This window comes from Canis lupus (genome assembly GCF_048164855.1).
Source record: "Canis lupus baileyi chromosome 5 unlocalized genomic scaffold, mCanLup2.hap1 SUPER_5_unloc_4, whole genome shotgun sequence".
Taxonomy (NCBI): domain Eukaryota; kingdom Metazoa; phylum Chordata; class Mammalia; order Carnivora; family Canidae; genus Canis; species Canis lupus.
The window spans coordinates 150,220-173,329 of record NW_027326411.1 but is presented as its reverse complement, the minus strand read 5'-3'; the positions used below and the strand labels follow the sequence as shown (position 1 = coordinate 173,329).

Genomic DNA, 23,110 nt, shown 5'->3' with positions numbered 1-23,110 from the left:
AATAATTTGTTGTTGCCTGATTAAGAGGCATTTATATAATTTGACTTAGATTATGTATTTTTCAAAAATGTTTATAATTGGTTTCAAAAGAAAGAAAATTCTGCAACCAGAGACACGAAAACTATTGTAAAAAAGACCAAGTGGAAAAGCTAGACTTGAAAACTGCAGTATGAGAAAGGAAGAATTTATTAGATGGGCTTAACAACAAACTGAAATTAGTAGAGAAAGGAATATATGAATTTAAAGAAAAGGCATCCAAACTGAAACATAAGGAGAAAAAATGAAAAAATAAGAGTTCAATGTCTGTGGAATATTATTAAATAAAACAGCATGTGCAAATTGGAATTTCAGGAAAAAAAGAGGGAAAGAGAGAATGAGACCAAAGAATATATGCAAAGACAATGACTGAAGTCTTTCTAAAATTGATGGAAGACATTAATCCATAGGTCTGAGAAGCTCAGTGAACCCTAAACAGAAAAAAATACAAAGAAAACTACACCTTAAGCATTTCATAATCAAACTGCTGAAATCCAAAGCTAAGAAGCAGGTCTTAAAGCCAGCTAAAGAAAAGACACATCGGGTATAGGGAATTAAAATAAAAACAAAATCTGACTTCTCACAATAAACAATGAAAACAAAAAGACAAGAAAATGCCATTTATAATGTGCTGGAATAAAAATGCTGTTCATCTAGACTTCTAAACCAAGTAAAAATATCTTTCAAAAATAATGATACAGCCCCTTCCCTGTGCCCCCGGAATAATTCAGCCCCAAAATCATTATGTGTGGGAGAACAATGTAGGGACCACAGTAGAAGGTAAAGTGCTTTAGTGGCCCTGCATGGGGTATTAAAGCCCAAGAAGATGAAGAAGGAATCTCTACATGCAGGATAAAGCAGGAATGTGGTATCCAGTTCTAAATCAGAGCAGCCCCTAGGAGTACAACTCAAGTGGGGAGGTGGAACCCTTGCAAAAAGAGAGCCCCTCGAGAATCAGCCTGTTGTGTAATGATGAGCCTGAACAGGGTGCGAAGTCTGGCTCGGGAAATAAGAGACTAAGCAGTATGAAGAGTGAAAGGGAAAGGTGGTCCAGCATGGGGTACCAGAGCTTGAATAGGATAAAGACAGCATAGCATGCAGGCACCTGGGCATTCTGGCATGTTGAATCAGAGCCAAAGCAGAATGAGAACAGCATCTGCAAAGGGGACAGGATAGGGGTGAACATGGAGGACAGGTTATATACAGGGAGGGAAGTCTGATAAGTATAGATGGGAATCAGTTTCTTATTGTCAATGGAAGAAATTACAAATACTGACAGAAAACTAGAAACAAATTTATAACTGTAGTGAACAATTTTAGCACCTCTTTCTCAGGGGTAATAGAATAGGAAAAAAAATTGTAAAGATACAGAAGACTGAACAACACACTTAACCAACATGACCTAATCAACATTTTAAAAACACTACAACTGCAGAATGCACATGCAAAATCCCATGCAAAGAGAATATTTACAAAAATGGACCACATGGCCAGACCATAAAGCTAAATGTGGAAAAGTTAAAATCTCAGTGAATATCATCTCTGACATGGTCTTAAATTACAAATCAAGCATGATATGGTTTCTGGAAAATACTCAAATTTTTGGAAATTAAGCAACACCTGTAAATAACCCTTGGGCCAAAGGGAAGTCACAAAGAAATTCAGGAAATATTTTGAATCAAACAAAAAGAAACCGTATTTGTGGGATGTGCTAAAATGGTACTGAGAGGGAAATATATAATAGCTTTAAATGCCCACAGTGGCAAAGAATGGACCTGTAATGTAAACTATCACAGCTTTTACTTCAAGAGAGCAGAAAAAGCAAAAACTTAAACCTGAGATGAGTAAAATAAAATAATAAAAAGAAGATGAATAATACTGATAATCCACTAAAGTAACAGTTGACAAACTTCTTATGAAAGGAGACAACAGTGAGTATTGTAGGCTTTGGAGGCAGCATATGATCTCTGTTGCATAGTCTTTGTTTTGTAAATATTTAACATGTAAAAACCATTTTTAACTCACATGTTATTAAAAATGGTCCTTGAGCTGCATCAGGGACTGATAAAAAAAGAGACACAAAAAGAGAGAGAACACATATTACTATCATTACAGAACGTACAACTGATAAAACGATAAAAATAATAATACAAGGACATTATAAATAACTTTGTGCCAATTAACTGAACTTAAATGAAAACAAATATATTGAGAGAAACAAATGACATAATTGGTCCAAAAAGACATGGAAAATCTAAACAGTACCATATTTATTAAAGACACATAATTACCTTTAACACCATCAGATACAAATAAATCATCATCAACAAAAGTCCTTTCCACAAAGAACTCCAAGTCCAGATGGTTTTGCTGGTGAATTCTATCAAACATTTAAGATATAATCCTACACAAATTCTATTTGAAAACAGAAAGGAAAGATGATCTTTTGACTTGTTTATAGGGCCAGCATAATCCATATGCTAAAACTTGACAAAAATATTACAAGAAGATTATAAACCAACATACCTCATCAATATAAACATAGAATATGAAACACCAGCTAATAAAATCCAAGAATAAATGAAAAGGGTAATATAACATGCTCAGTGATTTTACCCAAAAAATGGAAGGTTGACTCAATCTTTGACTCAACCTTCAAAAATCAATTCATGAAATTCACCTTGTTGTTAATAGAACAAAGAAAATTTATCTGATACTCTCAAAAGCTGTAGAAAAAGCATTTTACAAAATTCAAAACCTATTTATGATTTAAAAAACAAACTCCAAAACAAACTGGGAATAAATGAACTTCCTCAATCTGATAAAGGGCATCCACAAAAAACCTACAACTAGTAGCATACATAACAGTAAGAAATGGAATGTTTTCTCCCCAAGTTCAGGACAGCACACAGATGTATGTGCTCACCTCACTGTAACAGAGGTCCTGGCCTGTTCAACAAAGGAAAAGAAATAAAAAGCATAAAGATTGGGGGAAAAGAGTAAATTCTCATTATTTGCAGATAACATAATTCTATATGTAAAAAACCCTTAAAAAATCTATAAAAATTTATTAGAAAGAATAAAGTTAACAAGGTTGTAAGAATACTCAAAGATATACTTGAATATATACAACTATATTAAACAGTCACTGAAATTAAAGAAGACCTAAATAAATGGAGACATATGCCATATTAGTGGATTGGCAGTCTCAATATTATTAGGATTTCCACTCTCCCAAATTGACTAGATAGGTTCCTAACAACATTTATTAAGTGTTAAAATAACCTATTATTTTGAACAAAAAAAGTCAGACAAAACAAATACATACTATGCTTCCATTTGTTTCCAAGTAGAGACAGGACTGAGCTATACAAGGAGGCATTCTCAAGAATTATGAAAACAAAAGCAAGATATGAAATGCCATAAAAGGCAAGAGAAGGGAGCTCCCCGGAGTGAAGAGAGGTGGCAGTGGATACCTTGCGGTAAGGAGGAATAGCCAGGGAGTTTTTAGGGTAATGACAATATTCTTGGCTTGGGTTGCAGTTATAGGAGTCTTCCCTTTTCAGTACATTACAAATATGTACATTTGCATCATGTACTTTCCTTTATACATATTACATTCCTCAAAATAAATGTTTGAAAATGCGTTTTAATTTCCATACACAGATATATATTCTTTCTATCACAAGAAATGGTACTGAACAGCTCATTTAATTCAGTGTTAAACTAAGCACACATCACAACTGGATAAAATATATAATATGAATAAATAGAATCCACATCATCTTCAAATCAAAAATCCCTACAGCTTGTTTTAAAATGAGAAAATGAAGATTCAGAAGATGAAATTATTCACGTAATTACTTTGCATTTGTCATTTGTTATCAGGCAAATCCATGTGCTTTTAAAAGTATGTAGATGAGAAACAACAAAAAAGAAAACGTGAAAAGCAGGAAAAATGTTCTTAGTGATACAAATATATAAAACATACTCTATTTTACGTCTTGCATAAACCCTAAAAGGTCAAAAGACTGGTTCTGTGGTAAAAGAAATATTTGGGCAGCCACAAAGAGATTAAATCTCTTTTGTATACAAACAAGCGTAGCTTTACTTTTTCCCCTCTTTTAAAAAGAACAAATAAACCCAATGTAAAAATAAGAAAAAACGATGTAAATGCAACATAATTATGTTTAAACCACAGAAGACAGGAAATTTAGAGTTACAGATTCCATGGTAAGTTTTAATTCTATCCTTGTGTACATGTTTTATAAAAAGAGTCTTTCATTACATGATCACATAACACTATACCATGTAACAATCAGTTCAGCAAATGTTTATTTTACAATGTGTGGAAGGAAAATATTTTATAGAATAAATTACAGGAAATTAGTACATTATTTAGGTAGATTGCTCCTTAAAATTTCTGAAAGTCTTGGGTATTTACTGAATATTAATAGAAACACTCTTTTCTTATCTTCTAAAGAAAATGAAATTTAACTCTTATGGGTAAGCACTTATATTTGAAAGTCGACCTTTAGATTTTAAGGTTATTTTGAAGTAATGAAAAATAATTCATTATTAGGACATTAGGATTTTAGCAGGTTTTGAATTCTGTATGCCAGGCATTTCATATAAAAGAACAGTAGAGACTGAAGTAAATCATGAAAACCCATGAGTTCATAATAAATCCCCAAAATAGCCCTTACTGTCACTACTGGAGTTTGCTAGGGCTCCTAACAATTCAGATATCTGAAATTTGACTTTTTTTCGAAGAAAGGAAAGGCATTTATCCTTCTGCCTTTCCTGTATTAATTCTATTTCAGTTTAACCAAATAGTTAGCAATCAACTATGAGATAAACCTATAAAAATATTGTTTTCTAAAGACCCCTCTTCCCTCAAAATCTCAAGGCCTCCAGAAAAAAAGATCAAATGACTTACAAAGACAAAAGAATTAGACTAGAATCAGACTTCCAAGAAAAAAAAAAAAAGCTATGAAGCAAGTAAAAAATGGTGCATTTTTTTTTTACTTCAGTGAATAAAGTGGGAATAAAAGATTTTATATCTAGCAAGGCTGTCCTCTGAGTATTCATAGGAAAATAGCTTCAGTGGGTATTCACATGTGTGTCTGCACAGCAAAGGAAATAGTTACACAAAGAGGCAATCTATGGAATAGGAGAAAATATTTGTGAACCATAAACTGAGGAGTTAAAAATCAAAATATATAAGGAGTTCATATAAGTCAGTAGCAATCAAACAAACACCTTTATTTAAAAAATGGGCAAAGGAACAGACATTTCTTCAGAAAAGACCTACAAATGGACAACAGGTATATAAAACCAGCTCAACATCACTAATCATCAGGAAAATGCATATCAAAGCTATAATGAACTATTGCCTCACTCCTTAAAAAATCTATTCCCCAAAAGACAGGAGATAAAAAATGTTTGCAAGGATGTGGAGAAAAGACAACCCTTGCACGATGTTGGTGGGAATGTAAGTTGGTACAGTAATTATGGAAAACAATATAAAGGTTCCCCCCAAAATGAAAAATAAACTATTGTATGATCCAGCAATCCAACTTTTGGGTATATATGCAAAGGAAGGAAATTCAGTATCTCAAAGAGATACTTGCACTCTCACATTCATTACAGCATTATTCATAATAGTCAGGATATGGAAACAACCTAGGTGTCCATCAGTAGATGAGTAGAAATTGTGAGTATATATATAAATAATGGAATGTTATTTGGCCTTAAAAAAGAAATACTGCTATTTGTGATATGGATGGATTTGGAAGACATTATGCTAAGTGAAATAAGCCTGACACAGAAAGACAAATATTGCATGATATCACTTATATGTGGAATCTAAAAAAGTTGAACTTGGATGTCCATTGATAGATAAATGGAAGAGATGTGGTATATATGTACAATGGAATACTATTCAGACATAAAAAGAATGAAATCTTGCCATTTGCAACAACATGGATGGAGTTAAAGGGAATAATGCTAAGCAAAATAAGAGAAATAAAAATACCATATGATTTCACTCATATGTGGAATTTCAGAAACAAATGAACAAAGGGTAAAAAAAGAGAGACAAACCAAGAAACAGACTCTTACCCATAGGGAATAATAGATGGTTACCAGAGAGGAAGTGGAAGGGGGGATGGGTAAAATAGGTAATGTGGATTAAAGAGTACACTTATGTGATGAGCATTGAATAATGTATAGAAGTGTTGAATCACTATATTGTACACCTGAAACTAATATAACACTCTAGGTCAACTATACTGGAACTAAAAAACTTTTTTACAAAGTTGAACTTAGAGAAACAGAATGTAATGGTGGTCACCAGGGCTAGGTGGAGGAAATGGGTCAAATGTACAATGTTTCAGTTTTAAAGTACCTAAGTTCCAGAGATCTAGGGTACAGAACAGTAACTAGACTAATAATAATGTATACTGGTATCTTGAGTGTTCTTATCATACACCCAAATAAATGAATAACTGTGTGAGGTAATACACTAATTAGCTTGATTGTGGAATTATTACACAAGGTACATTATATCAAACACAACGTTGTATACCTTAAATATACACAATTTTAAAACTGTCAATCATATCTCTAAAAATTAGAAAAAAGTAAAACATTTGAAACCTTATGGAATTCTGCACCCATGAATCCTTTATGAAGATTTTACTACAGGATGAATTCCAAACAATTAAAATATGATAAAAACTTCAGCAAAAACTGATTAGTGTGTGTACACGTGTGTATATACACATATATATGACTAAACAAGAACACAATAATGTTCAAATATTATATGTTTTGACAAAGTAGAAATAATGCACTAAAAAATGGGAGGTAAAGGGGCACCTGTGTGGCTTAGCCAGTTAATCATCTGACTCTTGAATTAAGCTCAGATCTTGATCTCAGGGTCATGAGCCTACTTTAAAAAAAAAAAAAGGTAAAGGGAAGGAAAAGAAAGAGGGAAAGAAAAAACAGAATACACTTACTGACTATTATATAGAGAATAGATAGGAGTTAAAAGATAACCAGTAAAAACTGAGGAACTAAGCAGCAAAATATGACATAACAGAAAGGAAAAAGAGGGCAGTAGAAAAATGTACAGGTACAGGACAATGACTAGAATAAAACAAGAATGCAAAGCTTTCTAAGTAACAACAAAAACTAGCAAAGACTACAAATCTTTTTTTTTAATTTTTTATTCATTTATGATAGTCAGAGAGAGAGAGAGAGGCAGAGACATAGGCAGAGGGAGAAGCAGGCTCCATGCACCGGGAGCCCGAAGTGGGATTCGATCCCGGATCTCCAGGATCGCGCCCTGGGCCAAAGGCAGGTGCCAAACCGCTGCGCCACCCAGGGATCCCTACAAATCTTTTTGAAAAGCAGCAGCAAATATAATAAAATATGATTATGAAATATTATTACATTGTTGAGACCAAATGTATCAGTCATATCAACAAGTGTGACTGCATTCAATTCATTAAAAGAACAAGTATCCTGGGTGCCTGGGGTGGCTCAGGTGGTTAAGTGTCCAAAACTTGATTTTGGCTCAGATCATGATCTCAGAGTTGTGAGTCAGGCCCCCACTGGGCATAGAGTCTGCTAAAGATTCTCCCTCTCACTCTGTCTCACACCCCACTCTCTCTCACTGAAAAAAAGAGAAGAAGAGCAAATATTCTTAATTTGGCTTGCAAAGCAAGACCCATCTATATACTATTTTAAAAGGGAATACTTAAAAGAAAATTATTCAAAAAAGGCTAAAAATAAAGGGTAGGCCAAGATATCCCAAGAAAATGCAAAAAATAAGAAAGCAGGAGTAAAGATTCTGATATCAGACAAAGTAGAAATCAAGCCCAAATTCATTAAACAAAGCAGAGAATAGCCCTTGTAATATTAAAAGCCAAAATTAACGACTATTAAAAACATTTATGTGCCAAACTATATAGAACTTGCCTTTAAGAAGTAAAAACTATATAAGATGTAAGAAGATACAGATAGAAGCACACTACTGATAAAAGGCTTTATTATACTATTTTTAGTATAACACAGCTTAAGTGTACAAACAACGCTAAGTAGAGATAAAAGCTAAGTAACATAATATACATCAAACTCTACATTCTGTTGACATAGAATACATTTTCATCCCAAGATGCTGTGCAAAAATTTACTTTGTATAAGCTTGTAAAAAATCACTAACTTCCATAAAAAGTAGAAATTGAAAAATTAGCCCAGACCAAAACATAGTACAAGCTTCTCCTGCTACCCAAAATTAAAGTGTTCCTATGAAACTTTTCATTAGCCAAAAGGGAATAGAGCAAGGACACATCTTAGGACACATCTTGCTAATGGATGCACAATATTGAGATAAAACACAGATGCTCACAAGACATAGTTCAAAGCTATGGTGGCTTGATGCTGAGAGCAGTACCCAGGAAAGGAGCTTGACACTGCCACTCTCACTGCTTGGAATGCACACTACCTCTGTAAGGGCTCACTGAGAAATGAATGCTGAATGCTATTTTTGCTTTTTGCCTTTTTTCCATAAAAGCAAAAATCTTGGGATCCCTGGGTGGCTCAGCAGTTTGGTGCCTGCCTTTGGCCCAGGGCATGATCCTGGAGTCCCGGGATTGAGTCCCACATCGGGCTCCCTGCGTGGAGCCTGCTCCTCCCTCTGCCAGTGTCTCTCCCTCTCTCTCTCTCTCTCTCTCTCTCTCTCTCTGTCTCTCTCTGTCTCTGTCTCTCTCTCTCTCTCTCTCTCTCTCTCTCCGTCTGTCTCTCATTAATAAATAAATAAAATCTTTAAAAAAAGCAAAAATCTTCAGATTTCTTTTGGTTAGTGAGAACAGGTACTAATGTAGATCTTTCAAAAACATGATGTGGCATAATGTTAACTTTCAAAAAGTGGGTGATGCCTTTATATTGAGAAATAGCTAACAAAACAAAAAATTAAAAAGTTCTTCCTTGTAGAATAACAAAAAAAATCTATTAAACAATTCCTGGGCTAAAAGGAAAATAAAAACTGATATAAAAGGATTTCCAAAAAATGATGATAATGAAATCACTACATATCAACTATACAAGAGATATTTAAATCATGTCAGAGGAAAATTCATGCACAAATTACTTTTATTATTTAAACAGTAATGAAACTAAATAACTTCCTAGCTCAAAATATTAGAAAAAAAGTTACAAAATACACCAAAAGAAAGCAACAAGGAATTAATAAAGATAAAAAAAAATAATTTGTGAGAGAAAGAGTGAGAGATCACAGAGGCAGAGGGAGAGGGAAAGGCAGACTCGCTGCTAAGCAAAGAGCCTGATGTGGGGATTGATTCCAGAACCCCAGATCATGACCTTCCCCAGATCATGACCAGATGCTTAAAACTGAGCCACCCAGGCACCCTGGGTTTTTTTAGAATTAAACAATTAAAAAAATCAAAATAGAATAACCAGATAATTTGATCAGGAAAATACTAGATGAAAGCTCACATATACCAAAAAATATATATACACCAAATATATATATATACACACAAATATATATATATACCATTAAAAAGACAAAATTTAAAAATCATAAGATATGACTTTGTAGACCACTTACTCAAATAAATTCTGTCATACAATGAAATTGAACATTTTACAAGGAGATGCAGATTGCCATAAATGACCATTAGAGTAGGGAGGATAAAGAGATTCTATAGAAGAACTAGAGAAAGCTAATAAGGAACTAATAACACACACACATAGTAGGGCCATTTGATTGCACAGTAGACTTCTATTGAACCTTTAAAGTCTAGGTGGTCTCATTGATCAATAAATCATTCCAGAGTAAAGAAATGAAAGAAGACTTAATTCCTTTTGTGAAGCAGGTACAACATTGATACCTAGACTTGACAGAAAAGAAAAAAAAAAAAAAAAGAAACAAGCCAATGAACGTCATTCATTTCATTAAAAAGAAAATAAAATATTAGGAAACAAAAGCAGATACTACACTAAGAAAACAGTACATTATAACCAAATGAAACAATTTCTGGAATGCAAGGTTGGTTCAGTGTTTAGAAACCCGCTTAAGGCCATATGAGCACATAAAAGGGAAAAATCATAATGATTATTTCCATAAATGTTCGAACACTCTGACAAAAATTAAATACTTTTCTGATTAAAAACAACACTTTAAAATAGAAATTGATTTTTAATTTAATTTGAATTTTAAGATGATAAAATATATAATTTAGTTCTCAAGATGTTATTTTACTTGCTATAAAAATACTAGAGGCACTTCCACTAAAATCAGGAAAAAAGGCAAAGAAGACCACTAACTATACAACTATCCAGTATTATGCTAGGAAATTAGTTAATGAAATCAGACAAGAGAAATCAATTTAAAGAACTTCTAAAGAAGAGATAAAATTTTCTCTGGAATACCCTAGGGCAGAAGTCGGCAAATTTTTCTGTAAACAGGTAGATAGTATTTTAGTTTTGTGGGTCATTCAGTCTCTGTTGCAACTATTCAACCCTGCCATTGTAGCCAAAAAGCAGCCAAAGACAGTAATAAATGAATGAGTGTGACTGTGTTCCAATAAAACTTTATTTATAAAGAAAGGGTTTGGACCATGGGCTACAGTGTGTCAACCACTGTGCTTAGACAGTTAATAATAAAATGAACTCAAATAATGAGAGCATTCTGTAAGATAGCTCCATATAGAATTAATATATAAAATTTAATAGTGTTCATAGAGACAATTAATTGAGGGACATAATGGCAGGAAAAAAACCATATATAACATCAACAAAGAAGATGAAATACTTAGGAATGACCTGAACAAAAATTCACAAAATCCACATTAAGGAAACTTTACTCTTCAAAGTGAAAAATCTACACTTCAACAAAGAGTCCTATAATTTCACTGTGGTTATGGAGGATGTTAAGGGAAGCTGGATAAAGGGTATATGGGAAATCTCTCTATTTTTGCAACTTTTCCATAAGTCTGGTGCTACTATAAAAGTTAGGTGATCCCTGGATGGCTCAGTGGTTTAGCGCCTGCCTTTGGCCCAGGACGTGATCTTGGAGTCCCGGGATCAAATCCCTCGTTGGGCTCCCTGTGTGGAGCCTGTTTCTCCCTCTGCCTATGTCTCTGCCTCTCTCTCTCTCTCTCTCTCTCTGTCTCTATGAATAATAAATAAGTCTTAAAAAAAAGTTTAAAAAATGTTTTTAAAAAGTTAAGATCCTGACGTAGAAAATAAATCATGGATATTTATTAAGTTTTAAGCTTCTATGCTTTTTATTTTGGATTTTTACAGTCTTTTAATAGAAAATTACATTTCGCAAACTGCAAGTGTTTTTTTGCAATGTTGGTGTGATTTCATATACCTGAAAGCCAGATTACTTCCAGATGAATTTTGTACATTTCAAGTAGATATTAAGTCAACAAGAAGAGAAAATTCAGCACAAAAAATCTACTTTTTTCACGAACTTTGTATGTCAGAATGCTGTTCCATTTTAGCTCCTGGGCAAGGGCATAATTAATATGAAATAATTCATATTGAGTTTCTAAAAGCAGTCATCTGAAGTACTGAAAAAAGCCAATAGTTTTATGAAATCATTGGTTTCTCAAAAATCATTTTTGATTCAGTAGCCAAATTGTTATTATTAAGATGTTTCTGATTGTTATTTAAAAGGGAGAACTGCTTATGCATTCTATTGCACAAAGTTCATAAAACTGTGCTATGAGTATATGTTTATCCTGCTATGTGACCTAAGCCTTAGCCACAGCCACAGCCACAGACAAATCACTAAAACATAAAACTGCTAGTCATTAAAATAATGAATTATATCAGACTCACATGCGGGAGAGGTATTTGTTTGTCATTTCCTTACCATTTACCTGAAAGCTCAAAGATGCAATAAATCCTACAAATCTAGCAAGAACAGCCATGCCTGAAATATGATGCCAAGAGCAATGCTGTTTGGATTCTTACCAAGTTCAAAACACTGTTTTCTGAAACCACCTTAGTGCGTTTATAAAAACATTTGTGGGAAAACCGTATTTAAGAGTACAAAAGGATCCATCAACCCCTTGTTGCACAAGGAAGGACAATTTTGTCTTTATCTTATGAGGCCTTCTCAGAGAATGTGACAGTTTTGAACTCTTTTGCTCTTTTAAATGTTCTCTTTCCTTTCTTTCTTTCTTTTTTTTCAATAACTCATTTAATTTCCCTCACAACTCTTGCTGATTCTTCTGTTTCTTTATAGGTACTTCCTGTACATTGCTTCTCCCTGAAAGATCAGGTTCAAGTAGGATCCTGTTCATTCTGCTTTCATCCTCACAATCTCTCATGTATAGCTATGACTTCAGTTACCAAATATTGTGACGCTATGTCTAACCTGCATCTCTATCCTGAGCTTTAGACACGACTAAATCCAATAACTGGTCGCCATCAGCACATGAACATGCCATGGGAACCTCAGTGTCCACCCAACTGTAACCGAATTCACCATCCATTCCATAAGAAATGTTTGTTGGGTGTCTACCCTGAGCCTTGGACTGTGTTAGGTACTATAATGATGAACAAGTTGATTTCATTCCTCCCCTAGTCAAGTTCCTTCTTCCTTCACTAGTACTGTACCTATATCCCCCATGTCAGTAAGTGGTGGTACCATTATCTATCTAGTTGCCAAAGTCAGAAACCTAAATATGCATATGATATCAAAGCAACATACTGTACATCTTACACTCACATAATGTGACACATCAAATTTATTCAATTAAAAAAAAGAATCCTAAATATTATCCATCACTACTCCTTCTTCTTTAGAACTCATGTTTAATCATTCACCGGGTTTTATTCATTCTTCCCCTTTATATCTCTTTAATCTGTCAATTTCTTTATTTTTTATTATATTATATTCCACTGGCTTAGTTTAAGCCACCTTCACCTCTGGCCTACAATGATCCCTTAACATGATCCTCTGTCTCATGTTATACTTAAAACCTTGTAACTTTCAGTCAACTTTCAAACAAAAAGTAAATGTATTAGCATGATGCAAAGGCCTGAATTGTAATTGCCTATTTACATATCAATGCCACAGCCTCCAAGCTTCTAATTGCAGGTGAGAGTTTAAAGTGAGTTATTCCCCATTTAGGGGCCACTTGTTCTCAACTTAAAGCAAATTAAATAGCATGATTAATTTGATGCAAAAGTAACATAGAAACAAGGAATTCATCTGTAGATGAGTACAGATACTAGACAGTCTGACTTTAATTTTCTATTTACGTATTATCATTTTAAATTGTTATTAATCGAACCCACTGCTACATGAACATTTACCCAGTACTTATTACATAAGTACTTTACACATATTAATTAACACAGTCATCACAACAATCCAATGAGATAGGTATCCTTACCATTCCCATTTTATATATGTTGTAACCAAGACATCAAGTAGTTTAATAATTTGCCAAAGGAAACATAGTTGGTAAGTGATAAGACTGGCATCCAAGCAATGGTTCCAGAATCTACGCTTTTTTAAAAGATTTATTTATTTATTTATTTGAGGGGGGGAGAGGCAGAGGGAGAGAGAGAATCTCAAGCAGACTGCATGCTGACTGCGGGAAGCTGATGCAGGGCTCCATCTCAGGACCCTGCGATCATCACCGGAACTGAAACCAAGAATCAGATGCTTAACTGACTGAGCCACCCAGGCGCCCCAGAATAAAAGGGGATTGTGAAAGGTATTAAACAAGAACTTTAATTTTGTAATGATACGTATTTATCATATAGACTATATAGAAACATATAAAGAAGAAAATAAGAAGTGATCCCAAATCCTGTCTTTCAGAAATAATGATCATTGATAATTAATGTAAATGATTCTGGACATTTCTTTATGCCTAAAGCTAAACAGGATGGATAGACAGAGAAAATGAATGCATAGATGATAAACAGATAAGAGAAGGTTGTATACAGTATCTACTGATTCATTTATGTGAAAGAGGATAACTCATCTTGTATTTGTTTTATTTTTATCAGATAGTTGTATTGTTAAATTATTATCATTAGTATCTATAAAATAGTATGATTCCTCCAATGATAACTCCTCCATTATTTCCTTAGTTTAATATTTAAAGAAACTCAATGGTCTCTACTGATACATTTTAGCCATATTTTGCTGTTGTATTTATTTATTCATGATAGACATAGAAAGAGACAGAGAGGCAGACACAGGAGAAGGCAGAAGCAGGCTCCATGCCGGAAGCCTGACATGGGACTCAATCCCAGGACTCCAGGATCGTGCCCTGGGCCAAAGGCAGGCACTAAACCGCTGAGCCACCCAGGGATCCCTAGTTTGCTGTTTTAAAATACTTTAATTTCTTGATTGATTTTCTGTAATTGGCAATTTTTTTCAAGAAGATCTAGTACTATGTTTACCGAATCCTTGCATGATTGAGAATGTGCTACTACCTTCACACTTGAAGAACAACTGGGCTGGATGTGAAATTCTTGGGTAATATTTTTTTTCTACCTCACAATGTTAATCTGTGGGATTTGATCCTTTAATTAATGTTTTTTGACCTTAAAAGAAGTTGTGGAGGAATATGAAGGCATTTTGTCCTCATGGTTTGTTCTTTTGCCTAGATATATTTGTTTTTTCCTTTACTTTTGAGATACAAGTAGATTTATCAGGATGCATTACTGTAGGCTATTCTGTATCAATATTACTAAGGTCTTGTTGGGTCTTTTGGTCTACAGAATCACATAAAATTTTTTTCTATTGTTATCTTTAATTAAGATCATATTCCACTGGTTCTAGCCTCTTCTTAAGGAATATCCATTATGTTTAAGTTGGGTCTCCTTGGGTTCCATATTTACCAATTTCCCTATTGTAATATTAATATATTCTTCATTTCATTTTACATTTCCTATATACCACTTGCCTGATGGTGTTTTTGGTTGTGTCTATCACACTTCTTTTGCATCTATTCAGACTTTAAGTTCAATAATTTTTTTATTTCTCTTCTGAGCTCTGACAACTAGTTTGTCATAACAACTTAAGTTGTCTTATAAAGTCTTTTTGTAAAATTTTATGTAATTTCTTTTGGCTCCTTTATTATGAGGGAGTATACTGTCTTAATAGCCTTGTGATTGTAGGGAAATTTTTTGTCTGAATCTATCTGTTTCTTTTTATGATGGAATTACCTCAAAATCCTACAAAAATCTGCTATTCTCTTTGCCTTGTGAACACATCTCTTTCATTCAGTTTTGAGCATTCAAACAGTCAATCTGGCTTACTCCAAATCTCTAAAAATTTATAGCTTCATTGTGTTGCAATCCAGCAGTCATAGTCTCTAGTATTCTTTTCACTCCAAGGGGTCTCCAACAGTCTGCTTGGGCTAGAAGACTGCTGTAGACAATATAAAATAACATGTACATATGACTTTTCGTTAGGCTCCACTTCTGGTGTTTTACGTGCAAAACTAGGTCTCTGATGGGAAATTCCTCACTTCTTCCAAGGCCTATTTACTCCCCTAGTCTCTGTTATGAAGAAAAAAAAAGGTTGGCTATACATTTCATGACCATGACACTTATTTGGGGGGAAATCTCGAGATATGAAGCAGCATGTGTTAGCTGTCAACATATTACACACAGGTCAGTAATTTACCTACATTTTTCAGGTGTGTTTTACATTTAAGATTTGGAACTGTGGCATTTCCTTGTTTGAGAGGACATACCTTTTTCCTACTTCTCTTCTTTTTTTGTAGTTTTCATATTAACCAGAAGTCAAATGTTGCATAAAGCTATTCAAACTAGTACTGTATATTTACAAATAATGTTTGTTTATAGCCATTTCATTATCTACTCTAACATAGTAAAATTACTTGTCTGTCTCCTCAACTCAGTCAGAAAGTCCTTGAGGCTTGCTGTTTATTACTGAGTTGTTCTTTCATTACATTTTGTTGCTTCAAAACCTATGTTAAGATTCAGAATAAGAAAACTATATGGGGTCCCCAAGTGGCTCAGTCGGTTAAGCCTTAGATTGAGTCCTGCATTGGGCTCCCTCTCAGCAGGGAGCTTCCTTCTCCCTCTTCCTCTGCCTGTTGTTCCCTCTGCTTGTGTTCTCTCTGTCAAATAAATAAATCTTAATTAAAAAAAAATGTAGCTGTTTTCTCTGGCTTTTCCTTGAATGGGTTCAACTGAAAAATCAATATAACAATTTGCCTAATATAGTTATATTAAAAAGAGTTTGAAGGCCTGTTGTAAAAGTAATGTAATGATGACATTTAAAAGTAATTTTTACAGGTCAACTAGATAACCTGGTAATGACTTATGTGGAAATCATTAAATCAGAGATACAGAATAGAAGGAGGGGCTTTGCAATAATGAGTTCTAACCTATATGAATGGAATTCAATATATTTGTTATTTATTCTTGGAGCAGAACAGAAAACCCAGAAATAAATCCATACTTATGTGGTCAATTAGTTTTTGACAAAAGAGGAAAGAATATGCAATGGGAAAAGACAGTCTTTTCAACAAATGGTGTTGGGAAAACTGGACAGTTACATGCAAAAGAATGATACTGGACCACTTTCTTATACTATACATAAAAGTAAGCTCAAAATGGATGAAAGACCTAAATGTGAGACCTGAAACCATAAAAATCCTTTAAGAGGGACGTCTGGGTGGCTCAGCGGTTGAGCAGTCTGCCTTTGGCTCAGGGTGTGATCTCAGAGTCCTGTGATTGAATCCCACATCGGGCTTCTGGCATGGAGCCTGCTTCTCCCTCTGCCTGTGTCTCTGCCTCTCCCTCTCTCTCTGTGTGTGTATCTCTCATGAATAAATAAATAAAATATTTTTAAAAATCCTTGAAGAGTGTGCAGGCAGTAATTTCTGACACCGGCCATAGCAAAATCTTTCTAAGTATGTCTCCTGAGGCAAGGAGAACAAAAGCAAAAATAAACTATTGGGACTTAATAAAAATAAAAAGCTTTTGCATAGCAAAGGAACCAATCAACAAAACTAAAAGGCAACCACCCTAATGGGAGAAGATATTTGCAAATGACAGATCCACAATAAAAGGTTAGTATTCAAAATATATAAAGAACTTATACAACTCAACAGCCAAAAAAAATAATAACCCAATTTAAAAATAGGCAGAAGACATGAACAGACATTTCTTCAAAGAAGACATACAGATGGCCAACAAACACATGAAAACATGCTCAACATCACTTGGCATCAAGGAAATACAAATCAAAACCACAATGAGATATCACCTCACACCTGTCAGAATGGCTAAAATCAGTAACATGTGAAACAACAGGTGCTGGCAAGGATGTGGAGACAGGAACCCTCTTGCAGTGTTGGTGCGAATGCAAACTGGTGCAACTCTGCAGTATGGAGGTTCCTCAAAAAGTTAAAAATAGAGCTAACCCTATGATCCTGGAATCACACTACTGAGTATTTACTTCTAAAATACAGAAACACTAATTCAAAGTGATACATGAACCTTTATGTTTATTGCATTTACAATAGCCAAACTACTGGAAGAAGCCCAAGTGTACACACACACACACACACACCCCGATACACACAATGGAATATTATTTAGCCATAAAAAGAATACAATTTTTACCATTTGCAATGACATGGATGGAGCTAAAGCATATAATGCTAAGTGAAATTAGAGAAAGACAAATATCATATTCTCACTCATGTAGAATTTAAGAAACAAAACAAATAATAAAGGAAAAAATACAGAGAGAGACAAACCAAGAAACAGACTCTTCACTATAGGGAAAAATTGATGGTTACTATATACATATATACATTATACACTCTACTTTCAAGATGAAGCTTGAGAGGTAGAAAGGGGCCAGGAGGCAAATGCTTTGAATACCAGGGTAAGGAACTTAGGTTGGGTTTTCAAAGCTTGAGAGGGCATTGATAGTTCTTTAGGCCAAGAAAACAACCCTATCAGACCTACAGTTTGGAAGAATAAATTTCAGTGCCATGCAGGGAGGTGTGGAAGGGGAGAGATGTGAGATGAGACCAAATAGGACCTGCTTCAATTGTCCAGGTAACAGATGCCAGAACCTCAACTAAAGGCAGAGAGCAGGAGGATACATTCAAAACAAGTTCAGAGGCAGCTGGTGTCATTGGCAGATGTGAGAGACAAAAAGTAAGCAAGAGCCAAAGATCAAAAGAAATACATAAACCCAATACTGACAAGTGTTTATCATGTGCTACTGAACACCATGTGTTTTTCCGAAAGAGAAATACAATAGAAAACTGTTTTATAAGCCCTTCTTTCCTTGAAGTTATCATGAGTACAGCTAGTGTTCCTTGGTGCCTGAAATCCCTGAGCCTAAGGTTCCAGAAGCCAAATCCAAAAAGAATTATAGAGGCTTTAGTACTTTTATTCCAGATATGCAGTGAGATGAGACTCACATTAACAGTGTTTCAGGGCTGTCTTAGAATTGCAGGCTTCCCATGAAGGAAGAGGACCTTCATGAACACAAATGAATCACAAAAGCCAGGAAAGTGAGAAGGAAGAGGGCACTACCAGAGACGACTGGCATAGGGTAAAAGCTTCTGGTACCAAATGGTAAAATAGATAGGAAATAATACATTTCCACAGGGTTTTATGTATGGCCCCAAAGTATGATGCTCTGTATACGTCCACGGGAATGGTGCTCCCTAGAGTTGTGCAGGATATATCCTTACACAGCAGCCCTGGGTGCCTGGTCATACATACTGAAGAGCTGAATGAAGGAGTGAATCAGAATGAAATGATATGGGAGATACATAGGAGAGTCATATGATTAAAAGATTATAGGTGTGACTCATGGATCCAATCAACCATCTTAATAAACACTGCTCTCCTGGACTGAAGTGGACAGAAAAAGATGAAATGAAGGAAGGTTGTCAGATCTCTGGGATTATATAGGATAGGCCAACAGAGCTAACCAATTGCCAAATAACTTGGTGTTCTTTCATACATAGCCAGGATTCATGGGTCTAGGAATCAGGGAATGGAAATGACTCACTATTACCCCTAGTGACTGATCCACTAGCAAATTTTTTGCTTCCTGTTCCTGTGACCTTATACTTTGCTGGTTTGGAGGTCTTTGTCCCACAGGGAGGAATGCTTCCACTAGGAGACACAACAGTGGTTACACTGAATTGAAAGTTAAACCTGCCTCCCAGGCACTCTGGCCTCCCCGTGCCTCTATATCAATAAGCAATGGAGGGAGTTACTATGTTGGCTGGGGTGACTGATCCCAATTATCAAGGGACTGCTACTCCACAATGGAGGTAAAGAAGACTATATCTGGAAAACAGGAGATCCCTCAGGGCATCTCTTAAGTATTACCATGCCCTGTGATTAAGGTAGATGGAAAACTGTAACAACCCACTCTAGGCAGGAATACTAATGGCCCAGACCTTCAGGAATGAAGGTTTGGGTTACCCCACCAGGTAAAGAACCACAACCAGCTAAAGTGCTTGCTGAAAGCAAAGGGAATATGGAATGGGTCATGAAAGAAGGTAGTTGTAAATACAAGCTATGACCACATGGCCGGTTACAGAATAAGTACTGTGATTGTCACAAATACTCCTTATTTTGTTATGGATTATGTGTGTGTGTGTGTGTGTGTGTGTGTTTCTTTTCTTCCCTCTTATCCTCTTATCATGTAAATGAGACATTAACTTTCTATCATAGTTTTTAAGTATGATGAACTTTACATCAGTGTATTTATAGAATATCAAGGAAAAGAATAAACATCATCCAAGAACTTTGCTTCCTCTTCTAAGAAAAAGGCTAAGTGCATTTTCAGTGGTACACTGGATAGTTGTATAGTGGTAGGCAGGAATATGGCCTTGTTATTATCTTTCTATGGAGATTAAGTATGGTTTAAGGAGATGCATGAGTGGGTACCAAGTTGACAAGGGGTGGATATGTGATGGTTAATGTTGATGTGTCAACTTAGCTGGGTTAAGGGATGCCCAGATACTTGATCAAAAAAAATTTTTTTGAGAGAGAGAGAGAGAGAGAGAGAGAGAGAGAGAGAGGGAGCATACATGCCAGCAGGGGGACCAGAGCAAGAGGGAGAATCTCAAGCAGGACCCATACTCAACATAGAGCCTGATGTGGGACTTGATCTCACAACCCTGAGATCATGACCTGAGCTGAGATCAAGAGTCAAGTGATCAACTAACTGCGCCACCCAGGCGCCCCTGCTCAAACATTGTTTTGCATATTTCTGTGAAGGTGTTTTCTGGGATGAGATTGATACTTAAATTGGTGGACTTTGAGTATAGCAGATAATCCTCCATGACTTAGTGGGCCTCATCCAATCAGAAGGCCTTAGTAGAAAAAAAGGCTGACTTCCTCTGAGCAAGAAGGAATTCTGCCAGCAAACTGCTTTTGACCTCAAAATGCCGCTCTTTCCTGAGTCTCCAGCCTGCAGCCTTGGGTCTTGCCAAGCCTCCGCAATCACCTGAACCAATTCCTTAAATCTATCCCCCCTACTCCTCCCACCTTTCTCATCCTGTTGGTTCTGGTTCTCCGGATAACCCTCACACAATATTTGGCCCATATGGATTCTTGCCTTTCTGCACACACACACACACACACACACACACACACACACACAATCATATTTCATGTAAATACATTTACATTTAATTTATACACAAATGTTTATATTTTTAAATATATATTTATGTATGTATATATAATCTCTATATAATCTTGCTATTGTTCTTACGTTGTACAACATTTAAGTCTTTTCTTCCTAATTAGACAAAAATTTGCTTAAGGAACAAGATCACAGCTTAAAATTCTTTGTCTCTTTCCCTTGTTAGTTCACAGCTAACTTGTTAGGTGCTTAAAATATGTTTGCTGAATTGAATTGAGAAACAAGGATATTGTGAGAATGCCACCTAGAACTACCTAGGGTCTCAGTTAGATAGATGGATAATTCTTCCTTAGGAAGCAGAGAAAAATTTTGTTGATTATATGAAGGTTTCCAGGTGGGATATTAATTACTGGGAATGTTAAGTCCTCCCAATATGCCCAGCCTCAGCCCTCCAGCTCATCCAAAGGAACAATGTGGCTCTGTAACTCATGACTGATAATCTTGTGGTTATTTATAAGTAAATCCATTTTACTTTTTCACCATTTATGCACGCCAATTCTAAGTGATGACACTATTCTATTATGACCTGAGCATTTCCCCTAACACTCTCAAATAAAATCTTTCAGTTGTGAAGCTACTTACATCATACTTTCAGGTTCTACTGCACAAGCACCAACTGCTTTTGTGACATTGACAAGAAGAGTTTGGTTTATTCCAACAAGGAGGTTTACGAGTGGTTGAAGGCCACCACATTTCCGGACAAGGACACGGTTTTCATATTCCTGACAACATTCTCCCAATGCACCAACCACATTCACAAGTACTTCTTCAGGCTGGTCAGTTAAAAGTCCCACCAAAGTTTCAATGGCTTTGTATTCTCGAAACCTAAGTTCATCACAAGAAAAAGAGATAGGGCGAGGGAAAGAGAGGAACGATATTACTTTTGGTATAAAATCAGCTGATAATATTAATAGCACAAAATTGCCAAATGCCAACCATATGCTCACTCAGTCCTTACAAAAACCCTATGATGTAAGTACGACCACAATCCCCATTCTCAGAAAGCTCATTTGAAGCTTGGTACACAGCGATGCTGGCATCCATATCTAGCCATCTGCACCTTTAATCACTATACTATACAGTCTCTAAGACAACTACAACTTCTTCCAAATGACAGTGTCAGCAGTTCTACTATTCTACAAGTGTTTTTCCCATGTCACAGAGACTATTTTACATGAACAAAGCAAAAATAAATCTATCTTCTGTTAAGTAAGATGTGAATTTCTTGTTAAATCATCACACTGAGGGGCACTTGGGTGGCTCAGCTGATTGAGCATCTGACTCTCGATTTCAGTGCAGGTCATGATCTCAACACTCAGAGATCATGCCCCCAAGTTGGGCTCCATGCTCAGTGGGGAGTCTGCTTGAGATTCTCTCTCTCCCTCTCACCCTCTCCCCACACATGCATACTCTCTCTCTCTCTCTCTCTCTCTCTCAGGTAAATATATAATCTTAAAAAAAAAATCATCACATTGATACAAAGAAGGGTTGCCTCAGAATATCCATCATAGGGCATAAGAACTCTAAAAGTATATGAAGAGATAAATTTGAAGATTAAAATAAATCAGTTTACAAGTATTTTAAAATTCAATGAAATAATTTGAAAATGACTACTCTTTAACTGGTTAACTGGCATCCAGCTGACTCAATTATCTTTAAAAAAGGAAAAAGAATGGAACCACTTCCATCTCTAAAGATTCAGTGGGAAATTCAACCCCTCACCATCACATCAACCCTTTCTCTACAAGAAATCAGAGATACTTATAATTTAAACAGCTGCCCCCCCAAAAAAGAACTCAACACACAGACTATGTCAGCAAGTCCTTTAGTGAGGCACAGAAAACCATTGCCAGGTGGTGGGATGGGAAGTAGAAGTCTTTCATTTCTAAAAATACCTTGATTCTGCCAAATTGGTCTAGAAGGTACATGTATAAAAACTATAGGAGTTATATTAGGACCGATTCTTTATTAAAATAACATTATGGGAATGTAGTTTAATGGCCATAAATTTTAGGCATCCATACTTTTATTTAGAAACATTTATATATTGGGGCACCTGGATAGCTCAGTTGGTTAAGTGCCAGCCTTTGCCTCAGGTCATAATCTTAGCATCCTGGGATCAAACCCCATGTTGGACTCCCCACTCAGTGGAGAGTCTACTTCTCCCTCTTCCTCTTTCCCTCACCTTACTCATGCTCTCTCTCTCTCTCTCTCTCTCTAATAAATAAAATCTTTTTAAAAATTTACATATTAATAAGAGAAGATGTTAGTTGAAGGACTCACTATACACAATGTAGTTTCAGTGAGTTAAGAATACAGCTATTGGGATCCCTG

At 35.4% G+C, this 23,110-nt stretch overlaps 1 protein-coding gene and 1 long non-coding RNA gene across 2 annotated transcripts in view; one reads left to right on the top strand and one right to left on the bottom strand.

Annotated features, from left to right (window-relative positions):
* LOC140629432 (outer dynein arm-docking complex subunit 2-like) overlaps positions 1–23,110 on the bottom strand; it is a 216,335-nt gene that overhangs the window by 93,820 nt on the left and 99,405 nt on the right. The window contains exon 20 of the mRNA XM_072818908.1: positions 21,359–21,601. Within this exon, the coding sequence (XP_072675009.1) occupies positions 21,359–21,601 (243 nt within the window). The remainder of the gene's footprint in view (positions 1–21,358; positions 21,602–23,110) is intronic.
* LOC140629434 (uncharacterized) overlaps positions 1–23,110 on the top strand; it is a 187,104-nt gene that overhangs the window by 162,328 nt on the left and 1,666 nt on the right. The window lies entirely within an intron of this gene.